At 39.9% G+C, this 15699-nt stretch overlaps 1 protein-coding gene across 2 annotated transcripts; it reads right to left on the minus strand.

Moving 5' to 3' along the window:
- Positions 1-90: 90 nt before the first annotated feature.
- On the minus strand, positions 91-9822 carry LOC133137298 (voltage-dependent calcium channel gamma-6 subunit-like). Of its 2 annotated transcripts, none has more exons than XM_061255482.1 (5): positions 9801-9822; positions 6551-6946; positions 2523-2603; positions 1814-1951; positions 91-1690 (listed from the first exon to the last, which is right to left on the minus strand). In XM_061255482.1, the coding sequence occupies exons 2-5, from the start codon at positions 6918-6920 to the stop codon at positions 1470-1472; spliced, it is 810 nt and encodes a 269-aa protein (XP_061111466.1). In that variant the 5' UTR covers positions 6921-6946; positions 9801-9822; the 3' UTR covers positions 91-1469. The 2 variants fall into 2 exon arrangements, with proteins under 2 accessions (XP_061111466.1, XP_061111465.1); XM_061255481.1 differs by lacking the exon at positions 9801-9822 and adding an exon at positions 9111-9210.
- Positions 9823-15699: the final 5877 nt, after the last annotated feature.

Genomic DNA, 15699 nt, shown 5'->3' on the forward strand with positions numbered 1-15699 from the left:
GTTCAGTGGGGGACATACAGAAAGAGTTCTGGTTGTGTGTGTGAGAGACTGGTTCTACATACTGTTTTTGTTAAATAAAACATACAGCAATTAACAACATCCATTTTTATTTAAATACAGAGAAGAAGACACATACACTGACAGTCCTGCACATAGAATATACAGCAGCCTATACATTCTCATTGCAAGAGAAAGGAAAGGAACAATGAAATACAGGCCTGATGCCTTAGAATGTGAGTGCCATGTTTAAAAAGGGGGATATTGTATCCCTACCCCCAGTCCCCAAATCCCTGCCCTCGCATTTCTTGTATTATACTGTGTAAATGGGTTCCTGGCAGATGTTACAGTCAGGGAATTTTCTTTATTTTCCATTTTTCATACTCATGCATACATATTTATTTAATAGTAGCAATTAAGGTAAGAACCTTGCAATCGAGAGAACCTTGAGCATGACCCTTACAGAACAAAAATATTTTGCCATATTTTGAAAAATATACTGTAATAGTTTTAATGTAATACAAATAATACATTTGAATATAGGAAGCACTTCAAATATGTTTCCAATACATGCCAATATATTGTCATTTTTGCTTGATAATACATTCACTTGGTTATATTCAGATGTATTCCCCTGAGACCAAAGTGGTTATAAGTGGTATATTTTGAATGTTTCTAGGCAACATTAAAAAGTCCAATACAAATGACAATATTTTTTGAACAATTCAAGTAACAGCTTCTCATTTCACAAACAAGTCAATGTTATGTATTGATGTTATTCGTATGTGTAGTTAAATGCTGAAAATATTATCAGAAACAATGTCATAAAATAATGACAATGCAATAATGGCAATATACTGGATTCCATATATGGAAAATATATTTTTTTGTTGTGCAAGGGGAGTACAATAGCTCTACATTCCTACCTTGATCTGAATCCCCAATTTTCTGATGGAGGGGCTCTTCTGAATTTCACTATCCAAGATAGCTCAATGAATTTTACCATCTCGCTCAGTCAACCTGTAATTATATAGGCTTGTCCAATATTATTCATGCTGTACATATACAATGCTGAAACACCAATATTACCAACATATCAGAGTGAGCCAACTTGTAACATAACAATGCAAGAAGGAACATCAGTCTGAGAAGTCTCACTTTACTTAGACGGAACGGTACATATTTTCTTTAAGATGCCAATGAAAATAATTACATACATGCAGGTATGAGGAAGGGAGGCAACGTAAGATTCATCTTTGTTTTGCAGTAAAATTGCCAAAAGAAATTACAGCATGTTTTAGGACCAGCCAATACTCCACCAAACAGTCATGTTATCTTTTGTTTTTACTGTTGTGTTCCATATACTGTCTATCTGAGGTGGTGTGAAGTCTTGGATTCGGTATTGTCCATATTATGTGTAATTCCTATGAAGCAGTTTGTGTACTTGATTTAAAAAAGTACCCTGCACGCCACTAGGTGGCACTGTGATGGTGAGGTAAACACCTTTCCCAGGGGCTACAGGAGAGGGTGAGCAACATAAAGAGCACACCGACCACAATTAGGATGGCCCCTGCTATGCCTACGCAGGATGCGGACCAGGACAGCTCGTGATGAAGGGGGACGGTGTGGTCGCTAGCAAGGAGGGCGAGGACAGACTGGTGGAAGACCATGAGCGACAGCAGGACCAGGATGCCTGAGAGAGAGAACGGGAGAGTGAGAGAGTTAATGATAGATAGATAGATAGATAGATAGGCCTCCAGGGCACGGCTAGGCAGGTGTCACTGTGGACTGAGGGACCCTATTCAATTAATCTCACCCGAAAGCGTGAAACAGACGGATGCAGGTTTGAGGAAGAACTTCTCCCCCTTACTGAGGGACATGATGATGCAGACAGCAGCCGTTACCATCAGGAAGAGGCTCAGGAGGGCGAGGCTGGCAGCTGCCACACTCAGACCTGAAACAGCGACACTCAAGTTACCGTGGCCAACAGGACCCATTATGACTCAAACAAGACGAGAGCACTTGACTTTTCATCACAAAGTTAATGTGTTTTCTCTGTCTCTGCATTGCCTTGCCATTCCTACATCAGCAATGGCCCATTTAATTCCCCAGACTCCCCAGCGCCATTCACAGATGTTCCTTTTTTATGAATCACAAAGGAAAATTAGCTACAGAAAAAGAAAATTGAAACTCAATTAAAAGGTGATCATTTCATCCATTTCATCCATTCTTAGTCATTTAAGTAGCGATCAGAACAAAATAAATATCCAATTTTTAAAAAACTGACTGTCATAATAGCAATTATCCTCGCAATTTGCTGAGGCACAGATTAAATGTTAATTTTGGTTCATTGGTGTGTGCGTTGATTTACTTTGATTAAAAGAGGTCAGTGGTGTACTGTACTCTGAGTGACATGACCAGATGGCACATTAACATGAATACTGAATGAGACTGAAGATGGCGTGGGGGAGATAGGGGCTCCTGGGTAAGAAAATGGACAGACTGAAAGAAAGAAATGCACTCACTCTTCTGAGTTGTCTTTTGAAATATAACTGCATTGTCCCCGGAGGTAAAGAACTTGAAGAATGTGCAGTTTGAATCGACCTCTGTCAAAAGAAAGGGGGAAAGTACTGACATATAAACATGAATTAATAAAAAAAATAAAAAATTAAAATAAAAACAACAGTACAACAACATTTGCTTCTCATGTGTCTCCCAGGTTTGACACGATTTGACTATGGCTGCATGTAAAGGTCAGGACATAGACTGCTTTCACAGATATGGTAACTGAGTCCCCACTAGGGAGAAGAAACACACATTTGAAGACCTATATCTGAACTGTGTGGCTGCTCTGTACTTTCATCGATAAAAGGAAAAGAGCCATAACATAAAACACATTTCTGCAAGTGAAGTGGGGCATACTGCAGAACTCCCAAATCCAAAAACCCCAAAAAAGCATTAAAAAACACTATTGCCACAACATAAAACACATGGCAATTTTGTGGCAATGGCAATGGAAAGCAAAAGAAATGTCAGGGTTCCCTTGTTCCAGTTCTATGCATGATTTCCCATAGTTTGTAACTATGGGTGAATGAATTAAAGACCCTGTGCAGCCTCCCCTTTCTTACATTTAAATAGTTCCTTTAGTTAATAATTTACAATATATATGTATTTTTCCAGTTTGAGAAAAAAAAAAAAAAACCTGCTTTGATGTAAAACCTGAATTTTATAATATAGCAGACTCAAAACTGGTCAGGCATGTCCTAATTATTAATGCATTCACTTTTGATTGACAGTCCGGGCCGCTCACTCCCACTGACCTGGATCAGCGCTCACTACACGTAGCGTCAGTTGTTAGAGAACGTTAGGCAGTTATCATACAACCTTAATAATGGATAACGTTATGATTTGTAATATAATCTATATCAAAGTTAAGTAACTTTAACGTTAGCTGCTTCATTAGATTAGAATAGCATATCAAAGCTCTCGAGGATTCCCTTGTTGGGTTAGTTAGCTACGTTGCGTTGCATGCATATTGAGCTAGGTAGCATGCGTAACACACCAAAATTCAAAAGACAAACAAACACTCGACTTTAGAACCGTTGTCTTGGCAAGACCCATTCTCTTTTATTCATAATTGCAGAATGAATCGGGGTGAAATGTGTAGGCTACTGCACAATTTTGTGACCTTTGATATTTCTAACTTTGCTCCAGTTTGTTTTTTTATATATCTCCTTTCGGAGACTTGAATCTTTTGGCAAGGCATGAAAAAATGCATTCCTATTTCTGCAATCTTTACTCACTCAATAAGGCATTGTTGAATCGGATAGTTAGCTAATGTTAGCAGCAGACCTACACAATATGTATTTGAGAACTTAGTCATGGCTTTTAACTAGGGAGCGCACACAACATAAATAAGCTCATATACTGGGCGAGTGTTTTGGCCACCGCACATTGGTCAATGCAAATTAGAAATATTTGGGACGTCACAATTTTGGTCTCAAAACTACCAATCCCAAATACTCCACCAGGCGGCAATGTCGAGCAATGTATAGTTTTTAGGAAAATAAATCTTATTCATTACATACATGTATGAAATCATTTTAAAATCAATGTGTAAGTAACCTTGAAGTCTTGGGACATAATATAAGCATTTTAAAATCATGATTTTGACTGCACAGTGTCTTTCAGCTCTTCACTAACGGCATCTCACTGCTGCTAAACTGTTGTTTGAAAAGCTACTAAGTCCTTCTAAGTCCTTCCCAGGTTTCATATTTGACCTGTCCACCAGTTTGGCTAGCCAATGTAGCACTTAAGAGTTCTGTTCTCTGTGTTTACGCGCTGCCTGTTAAGTCAGCAGAAACATTCCACTTTCATGTTGATGACACAAGGATTTATGTCGGTCCTAAATTCAACACTGCTGTTGCTATCACTCTACTTGTGAGCTACTCACGGGACATAAAAGCATGCTGCAGGAAGGGACATGGTGGATCTTTTTAAATATCAAACTGCCACTGAGATTATCTTTTCTCCATGGCAGTAAATCCTGACACTGATAACGTCACTGTGTACCTCAGCTGAGGCATCTTATCTGGTGGCATTTCCAGATAGTCAACGATTGCCCTTTGAGGCTTAGATGAAAAATGCAATGAGAATATCTTGTTTCCATCACCACACCATTGACTGTTTAGTTTGTGATGCAGTATTATATTCAATATGCAGATTTTGCATAATGCCATCCTCTTTTGTTATTTAACCATGTTAAACCATGTCCATGTGGCATACTGGCAATGGCAAATATCATCTATCAGACTGCTGTTACACAGTTTACCTGTATACTTCCTCCATTTTTACAACAGATGTGTATGTAGACATCTGTTTGGCCAGTTATGAAGTACAGCTTCATGGGACTATATCACCCCTGTACTTGACAAATGTCACTGTTTATGGGAGCGGTGCTGGGTGGCTCACTTGGAAAAAGCACTACAGGAGTCACATAAGCACCATGGTCTCGGATCAAATCCGCAATTGGCTTCCAAGGGATATACATATGGGTGGGATTCAGTCAGTGGGGACAGCAGTGTTCAGTTGCTTGAGCAACCCCTACTGTCCATCCTGGTGCCTGTGACTTGCTCTCCGCACAAGCGTAAATTATGATTGGGTCTCCTCCAGGATGGGATTCAGTCAGTGGAAATAGCAGTGATTAGCTGCTCGGGCAACCCCTGCTGACTGTCCTGGTGCCCTTTGGCTGGGCCGCGCACACGTATGATTGGGTCTTCTCCATGCCTGCGCTGCACTTGCGCAGCTTGTGGTGGCTGTGTGGAAGAAGTTTCGCAGGAGAAAGTTCTCTTCTTGAGCCAGCAGCAGGGCAATTAGGCATTCCAAATTTGGGTGGGATTGGAAATTCAAAATGTGTTTCTTTTTAAAAGTCAGTGTTTTCCACTGTTTCTACAAGAGAACAAAATCATAGGAAAAAAGTAAAATAAAGACCTGCTGTTATAGCATAACACCCGTCACCTTTTCATATATTTCAAATCAAGCAAAGATTTTCAAATCAATCAATCAAAACTGATCAATTATGGGAGAGAACAGAGCATGTTTTCGAAGGATAATATAAAAAGGAAACAAATCATGGACATGATTCACAGAATGTTTTTGTTTGACCTACAGTAATGCATCAAAATCTAGGAGTGATTTTAAGAGCCACTTCCAAAACATAAAGGCTTAATGTTCTTCTTGACTATGCATTGGGTTACTTCCAGGACCTTTATTATCCCCACAGTTCTGGCTGGACTCTCCAAGCCTCTCCGATTTCATAGCTCTCCAGCAACCAGGAATAAAATTCAAACCCTCTTCTCCAGATCACTCCCTCAGTTTTCCCACACACTTCCCAGAACTGACACACTGCAAGTGAGGACAACAAATGTTTTAATGTTGCTTTCAAGGAGCATTCAGTTCTTTAATTATGTGATAATGTGATACTTTGGTATGCTTTTGTTGTGATTTTGCATTAGTCATTGTTATGCTAACTTTAATATTGATTCATTGAATTTTGATTTGTTTAGGTGCTTTGATGTTATCAATTCAATCGTTAAATTAAATTAAATTAAATTTGTATAGAGCTTTTTACAATACAAGATTGTCAGAAAGCAGCTTTGCCCAGTCCTGAGACCCCCTCAGAGCAAGCTTATTATATTTTACCATGTGCGATAACTCATATATATATACTGCTATTACATTCCATGAATTGCATTTGGCAGACGCTCTTATCCAGAGCAACATACAGTTGATTAGATTAAGCAGGAGACAATCCTCCCCTGGAGCAATGCAGAGTTAAGGGCCTTGCTCAAGGGCCCAACGGCTGTGCGGATCTCATTGTGGCTAGACCGGGGATCAAACCACCGACCTTGCTGCTCCTAGTCATGTACCTTAACCACAACACTACAGGCTGTCTCAGGCTATTCATGCCACGTGTCAGCCCACAAAATTTAAGCCTAATAACCATTTAATATCACCATATACATTTCACAGGATAAGTGAAAAGCTGGGTCACCTCCGGGCATGTTGGCAGGCCCACAGCTCTCCCTCTGAGAGTCGATGTCTGTCAGAGTCGTCAGGCAGCGTTTCCACAGCCCGTAGTGAGCCACCAAACACGTTCCGTTGTTGTAGAAGGTCTTGGGCGGGGCGAGCTCCACCCAGTAGTCGGTTCCCAAGCCCAAGATAGTGAGGGCCACACCAATAATGGCAACAAAGAACAACATCTTAACTTGCCCCTCCTGCCTGGTGCTGCTCGCAGAGGCCGCCGCCCGCCGTTTGCCCACGCCTCCCCGCATGCCCATCACTCCGGCAAGGCCGCTCGGCCCTCCGCCAGGCCCGCCCCCCGCCCGTCCATCCTCCTCCTGCATGTAGAATGTGGACCACATGGCAACTGTGGCACGTCTCACCAAAACTGAAATGGAATAAAGAAAAAAAATTTTTTTTTAGAAAGAAAGAAAAACAGGACCAAAAAAATGCATTAAAGAAGGATAGCGGGATTGACCTCACAAGGGCGGGTGCAACTGAAGAATGGGAAGAGGGGATGAATTAGGTGGTATGAGCAGATAGGAAGAGAAGAGAGAGGGAACAAGGTCAGGGAGGGCGCACAGACAGCTGGAATTAGAATATGCAGCTGAAAGAGGGAAGTATGAGCTTATGAATATGGATGAGAGCACAGCATAAATATGGTGTTTTGATGAAAATTAAAGGATACATAGATAAATGGGTGGGCTGATGTAGAACAGGAAAGAGGTCCAGATCACGAAACATGGAGTGACAGAAAATAACTAAGTACAGGCTGATACTGAAATCTGTGAAAAGAAACTAAGAAAGAAACAACAAATTGTCACACCGTCGGGAGATTTGGGCGAACATCACGGTTCAGCTTTAATTTATAGCAGGAAGCCGTTGGCATGAAGACCACGTATGCAAGCCAATGCCACTTTCTGACAACTTAATACTGGAAGACAGAGTAAACAGTAAAGAGGAAATATAGGCAACATCCTGGTTACACCCACACCTGGCTTTTTTCCACTTTTTTTTTTTTTTACTACATTAGCTCACTAATGGTAGGGTGGATTTGAGGTGGTGATGGTCCCTCAGGCTCCTATTTCATTAGTTGCCCCTTAAATTGTACAAGGTGTACACTGGTTAATGTGATCATTAGTGAGACTCCTGTTCTTCAACCAGTGCTAGCTCTCTCCTGTCCTACTGTTTGGAGGTGAAGGTGCCAAAGTCATGGCTCCAGTGGCAGAATAGGTGACTCCAAATTGAGTAAAAAAACAGGGGAACACAGGCATCAGGTTCCTGGATCCTGGAATGTTGCAGTGCCAGGATGTTATTGGGTTGTTTCTGTACTTAATAAAACAATATTTAAAAAAAACACACAAAGCATGGCTTCAGATATGCAGTAAGAGCAAGATTTGCAACTTTCCACCCATCTCAAAGTAGAAAGGAGAATTAATCTGAATGCAAGTTGTAATTGGTCAGTTGTCCATACAGTTGCATATGGTGCTCTGCTTAAAATAGACAGAGTGGTATCTTACTGACATAAAACTTTCTCTGACAGGTTGAATGACAAAGTAAACCATTGCTTTTTAAACACAGCAATCTTTGGGCCCAGTCATTCATTCAGAAAAAAATTATAAGCAGCTACAACTTATATCTATGACAATGATCAATCATCCAAACCTCTGAAGTTACATAAACTTCAGTCCAACAGAGATTTCTAGCAATTACCGCAGCTCACAAGCGTTAAAGTGTATATAAGATTTTGCTCTATGGAGAGGCAGGAAATCCTACTGACAGGTACTTGAACCCAATTAAAGGGAGAAGCATCTTATCGGTGTTGTGAAAGGATAACATGGCCTACTAAATATCACGCATATTATATTGCAGACATATGAATGCAGACATATGAATGCAGGCTACATTTGGAGTTTATTAATATAGTTATTGGCTATTACAAACAAAAAACAACAAAATTCCATTATTTCTAAAAACATATATGGAGATGTTCTGCATAGGCTATTGTTGGTAGGGGTAAAATATAACATTTCATGTATTCGTTTAAAAATGCCAACTAGCAATGCCGTTCCTCGTTTTATATCAAAGGCGTGAACACAATCGGAGGCCATTGTACTGCATAAAAACACATATATACAGATGTTCTGCGTAGGCTACTATTGGCAGAGCTAAAATGTTACATATTTTCATGTATTCGTTTAAAAATACCAACTGGCCATGCTTTCTGTTAATCGCTTTATATCAAAGGCATGAAAACAATCGGAGGCCATTGTACTACCCAATAGCCACAGGTGTGCGCGCGAATACAAACCCATTAATCGCATGCACTGTCTGAGGGTAAAGACGACAGCTCGGGAAAATACTTAGAGCATCAAATAAATCGTATCACCGAATACTTAGCATAGCTACAGTAGCTACAGGTTGCCACATCAATGCTCACGAACCGTCTTGCCGTCTATCAGTAGAAGATGCGCGTCCGAACAAATTGTCTGCCAATTTGACCAAAATCACATTACATTAAAATGTGATATTCGTGATGTATTGTAAGATACCTGTCGTTGTCTTTTTCTATTCATCCCAGAAAATGCTGAACTAAAACCTAAAATGGCAGCTTCTTTCGTTCTGCCTTTGCGTTGGCAGTCGCCACGAAAACACTGGAGTTGCCTTGTTGAGACACACTTCAGCAAGATCTATGGGAAGGAAAATATGTGTTCATTCGATTTATTTTAGCAGCTAAAAGATACATTTTCTGTTTTCTTAAAAACATTACGTATTGTGCGTAACCATAAGGATATGAATACACGCATGTATTTTTTCCTTTATTTAATCGCATACAAACGGCATAATATAACATCGATTATGTAATTGTTTGGCGGTTTTGACGTTTACAGATGAATATCTGATTAAAAAGAATCTGCCTTTTTTTTCAATACATCGAATATTGAAATAGCATAGATTCACCATGGTAATTGTTAAGAAATGAAATAATGTGCTAGCGTTTAGAAATAATGGCATATTGATTTTTTTTTATTTGTACAAGCATAAACCACAGCACGTATGACTGCCATCATGTCTGCTAAGAACGACCAGCGTTACAAATTCAGTTTATTTTTTCCAATGGCACATTATCACAACATATATACAAATACTTAATTTCCACTTGACAATGTTGGTAGCATATGTGTTCGATCACAACCAAGACAACTTTACTAATCACAACAATGACATGAATATTTGCTGACCTGTTTCATGTGTGCAGTTCAGTGCAGAGACGCACTTGTAAGTCAACTGAGAGAGAGAGAGAGAGAGAGAGAGAGAGAGAGAGAGAGAGAGAGAGGAGAGTGGGGGTGGGGGCTGAAAATTGTGTATGGTTGCAGATTGGAGCATATATGTTCATATCTATGCTTGTCTTTATTTCTGTAAGTATATTCAGTAGGTTTTTGTTTGTCTCTGCATGTGTGTAAGCATATTTGTGTAAATGCGTTTGTTTCTGTGACTGTGTTTTGCGATTCTATTTTTGACCACCACCTGCTAATGGCATTGAGAGTGGGGCAGGGGGCTCAGTGAAGGGGTAGACTAACTGTAAGATGTTGTACTTATATCAATTCTTACCTGTATTGTGACTTTTTTCCAATGTACAACTCCCTCTTTTATGTGAAGAAATGTAAAACAAGGACAAGAACTGGACAAGTAATGAATGATAAAATTGGGATAGAGATTGACAGAGGATTTAGGTGGGTTGAACTCAAACACAAAGAGCCCATTTTGGGGTAGAATTAGCTAGATCTGAGTAAGCACGTCTTTGCTTTTCACAAGTAATTGTACCATGGTTAGCCGAATGCTAAAATTGTAACGCTAGTGCAGATGTGATTCAGCTTCTTTTACATGAGTTGGGGTACTGTAGGTCTGTAAAGCATTGTGTTGAAATACAGAGGAGTATATGAAATTATATTTGAAATATAAATATTCCAATATAATTGAAATACAGTGACATCAATCTGCATTTGATTAGTCACGACCCTTCATTCTCATTTCATCTTCTTTTGTATTCCTATAGACAGCCAATATCCCACACACACACTCATCAATCCATCTTCCTCATTTTAAAACCTAAACCATGCATCCCTTTGTCTTACAGCACTGTCATTACCTGTTCTTTCTTTTAATTTAGAAAATATATATTTGTATTAATTAATGTAATTTGGTCTGTCAAATATTACAGCTGAAAGATGGGTACTTAAAACTTTCCAAGCAAGTAATAATTAAACTCAGTTAATGTCTCTCAACCATCAGTGGTGCTGTGGAGCTCCAGGAAGAGTGCGTCCCACAACAATGTTTTCATTTTAGACTCTGTATCCTGTTTTCTTCCTTGTGTTTTTGGATTTTATATTGCCTCTTTAATTGTATGACTATAGGACCCAGTCCCCAACCTACTCGTGAATAAGTGTCTTTAATTTGCATTCAATTTGATTGTTGTGGTATGTGCAGATGATTTTCAGTGGGAATTCAGAACAAAGTGTTTCCTTAAAGGTTGCAATGACTAACAATGTCCCTTAGATGGCACTGCCATGTTACATTAGATCACTGTGGCGAATGATTCCACACTTTCTCAGCAAGATCAGCAACAACAACAAAGATACATGCCATGTGTAATGCTTAAATTTACCCAGTCATTTGTTTTTCTCTTAAATCACCGCTGATGTTTTGCTCAGGTATTCTGTCTCCGCTTGTTTCCTTGTAACATCAAGTGTGATCCGATAGCACTTGTACAGTAACAAAGTGTGTGCACTGATTTTATAATCTACTGTTTTCATTATTTCATTTCACGCAATGAAGTGCAGTGTGTGGGCGGCACGGATGGTGCAGTGGGTAGCACTGCCACCTCACAGCAAGGAGGTCCTGGGTTTGAATCCCCGTCGGCCGGGGCCTCTCTGTGTGGAGTTTGCATGTTCTCCCCGTGTCTGTGTGGGTTTCCTCCGGGTACTCCGGTTTCCTCCCACAGTCCAAAGACATTCAGGTTAGGCTGATTGGAGAGTCTAAATTGCCCATAGGTATGAGTGTGTGAGTGAATGGTGTGTGCCCTGCGATGGACTGGCGACCTGTCCAGGGTGTATTCCTGCCTTTTGCCAAATGTATGCTGGGATAGGCTCCAGCCCCCCTGTGACCCTGTTCAGGATAAGCGGGTCAGGATAATTGATGGATGGATGGAAGACAGTGTGTGTGTGTATGTGTGTGTTGGGGTGAGGGATGCCTAGGGAGTTGGAGAGATCCACTTCACACATTCTGTAGTATTCCTTTGACACTCACTTAGCAGGTTTCAGGTTTCTCAGCCAGTTGAAAAGACACATTGGCAGTATTCAGATGCATTGTGTTTCGGTGCGGGAGCAACAGCTCTCCTGATTATTCAGCCGTCGCTCCCGCCCACTGGTGCAGTATTGCTTTTAGATCTTTACCCAATTCCCTTGGTTCAGCTCAGGCACCTTCATTATGATCACTCTGAGGCAAGCTCCAAACCACTGTGGTAGAAAGACATGCTGAAAACTCTAAAGAAAAAAAAAACCCAACGTAGCCCTAGACTCGGATCTATCCGTGAAACAGCCGCCATCACAAACATTTTGCTTGTTGGGATTGTTGGGATATATTTCCCCCTAGAACTCATCCTAGATTCAGGTCTGTGGTGTTTTCTTTCTAAAGGTTCTCAACACACCATCAGAAACAGGCTGTTTCTTTTGCGCTGTGGGGAAGCTGTTACACAACTGTTTGTGGTAGAATTCCATCAGAACCCCCATCCTCTGTGGTTACTGTATTACAGATCAGTGAGTCATTTATGGTTTCTTCTTAATGGAACCATTGGGCGATTGGCAAAACAGGGAGGCAAGATAGTGGACATTATCTGCTGTTGATCACAGAGGATTTCAGTCTTACTTGCTCTGGCAATTTCAAAATTTTCAGGGAAGATTTCAGGAAGATTCAGCTGCCTTCGGGTCTTTGGACTTTCCTTTCAGTTTTGGGAGACACACGCTGGTGTTTGGTACTTTCTTTCATTATTTTATCTTGTGAATGTTACTTGTGTATGTCTGTTACTTCTTTGTTTAAGGTAGTTGACCCTCGTCTTTAGATTTAGACGTTGATTTTTATGTTGTAACTTAAACATTTTTTAATCTGCTTGTGAGTTGTACATCCTGATAAAGGTTGATCCAACAGGTTGCACTGCCTCAAATGCTTTGGTGATTTAATTGATAATTGATCTCTTAGATAATTCATCAATTAAATCAAATACATTTATTTTACATGTTGGATCAGTAAAGGATTTTAACAGTTCATGCGCTTGTGTTGGAGTTAAACAAGGGTGTTGATTGTTAAAATTGCTGAATTCGGAAATTGACAATATTTTCCCTTAAGTTTCACTTTCATTTTCACATTTTGATTTAACATTAGGGAAATAATAAAGTTAGGAAACGACAACGGTGAGATGTTGGAGTAGTTATCTTTTCTTCTTTCCTTTCCAGCAGAACTGTTTTTTGTTTTTTTTCTGCATCGACTATATGTAGTCCTTTGATTCTGATGTTTAGTTAGTGCACTTTTCTTCAAGTTAAATATTTGGTTTTGGGATGGCCTGTCAGTTTGTCAGCTCAGTGCTGCCTAGCAGCCATGTTAGGCTATACAATTAAAAATAAAGTCCCAGCTGTTCTTTTTTTGCTGCCAACCGTGTCTTTCCCACCCACAGAGTTGGAGGTTCCATGTCTGTCCCATAGTCCTATGATTCCAGGGTCTCGCTCACTCTCTCTGTGTTTGTTAGCACTCTGACACCGAGGAACATGTCTCATTGGGCTGCTATTGATAGCCATATTATTTCAAGAGTTGTATATTTGTCTTTTGAGAAAATACTTCAATTTTGTTTCCAATCAATCAATAAGATCTTATATATAAGAATATATGGTCTTGACGTACAGTCCTCAGTGAAATCAACTTTGCATTTGGAGATCCCTTTTAAATTTGCATTAACACAACATATTACTCTGAAGTAAAGGCATGATTCATAGTGTGACAGGATATGAAACACAATCTATATGCACTGGCGTAGCGCAATTCTGTGAGGCCTCCCAGCAAGGTCAAGGCACGAGGCCCCTCCCACATTAGCGAAACTTTAGGTGGAATGTAGCTGGAGAACAGCAACCGTGTAGGGGTAAGGGGCGGATTACTGACCATCTATGCTGAGATGTCAGAGGAGAATGGCCAGACTGGTCAAAGCTGACAGGAAGGTGACAGCAAATAACCACACATTACAACTGTGGTATACAGAAGAGCATCTCTGAACACACAACGCATCATAAAATGGATAGGGCACAACAGTATAAGTCTTAAAAATAAGTCTAATAAATACCTAATAAAGTGTTCGGTGAGTGTAGCAGAAAATATTTGCTGAAGCAGTCACGCAAAAAAGACGGTAAATAGAATACAATTAAACTATCTCATGAGCGTAATTGACAATAAACGACATGCACAACTGTAGCAACAGTAGGCTAACAAGTGAATTGATCAGTTTCCAGTTCCCCTTGCAAAAGAGATTTCGATCTCAATGGGATATTTCTGATTAAATAAAGGTCAAAAAAGAAGAGAAAATGCCAAAAATAAAGGGAACCAAGGTGAAGTTGACTAAGGAGGTGCTATCGGAACAGCCTACTAGTGAATTACATTTATGCATTTTAATCGCTTAATTCGGATTACAAATTGCATTAAAGAAAGAACAGAAAGAAATAACATGCTTGTTTTCTTGAACATTGCTAACAGTGTCCGTTTTTATTTTAAAGTTTGTTTTGATAGGAGTACAGGAGCCTATGCTGTAGCCTATGCACTCTCTTACGAGGACTGAGTATCAGTACCAGTATACCATCAATATTCACGCGCGAGCATTGCATTCCGAAATATGACATTGGAATATATGCCATGTGATGAATACTTTAATTCAAAGCACCTTACAATACCATGAGATCATACATTTTTCACGATGGCTGGCACCAATGGGAATTGAATCAATAACCACGGCAGTGTTAGTGACGTGCGCTACCAGTTGAGCAACAGGACTATAATACAGGGCCTACTCTGTTAAGAGCATTACAACTATGAAACCAAGCCTTGCTAAAGTCGGTGCACTAACAGATAAATCTCCACAACCGAACCCTCAGTAAGATAGCCTGTCTAAGCACAATTACACACTAGCTAACCCATGCCACATCGTTTCAATTTGCATAAAAACAAATGTTGCCTTCGATATTTCATCAGCCATAAACAGTTTCCATAAACAGTAAACATACAGTCAAGCAGCTCATTTTGACTCGTCTCTGACGGTGTAACTTAGTGACCGGTGTGTTAAACAACTGGCTATATAAAAAAGAGAACAGGTTAACCAACCCTAGAAACATGCCCCGGTGTAATGATGTGGTAGTTTCATCCTACCGATCACAAAGCTAACTCGTGATCTCCACAAAATGTAATACAATCCACAATTCGTCACAGTGAGTGGGGTTTTCTTTACAAGTTCATGTCTCTATATGGAGTTCCGATTAGCTAGCTTCACCAAGCTGACGTGCTATGTTAGCTTTACCGAGTATTGACAGATTGACGCTATTTCCAATATGTGCTTCCAAAATTTCTCCAATAAATGTTGTTGCCTAGCTGAGTCAATACATTGTCTACTCCAAAAAGCAACATGAGAAGAAGAAAAGCCAATTCTTAGCTACGCTCGCTGTTAGCTAGCCAGTCGTTTTGGTCAAACCAAGAAGCACAAAACTTAAAATTTTGTCGTTTGTCCTGTTGCCTAAACTGCACATCGTTTGGTCCTCAATCTCTTTAGAGATGTCCCTCCAAAGACATCATAGAAAACAGATTATTAGCGATGAACATAGTCCACCAAATTCAAATTTGTGCCCGCCATTTCATTAATTCGCCATTATTCAATGGATTACAAATTGAAGGGACGTGTCACTATAGCCTATCTAAAGCACGTCACACACTTCACACTGTAATATGCTGTGTAATATGCGCTGAGCCCTGTTGCTAAATTATCGGTCATTTCATATGTTTTTATTATGACCATTAGATGGTGCTGTTGTTCTTGGTTTCACTATAATTAAAACAAAA

Source organism: Conger conger, chromosome 9 (assembly GCF_963514075.1).
Source record: "Conger conger chromosome 9, fConCon1.1, whole genome shotgun sequence".
Classification (NCBI taxonomy): domain Eukaryota; kingdom Metazoa; phylum Chordata; class Actinopteri; order Anguilliformes; family Congridae; genus Conger; species Conger conger.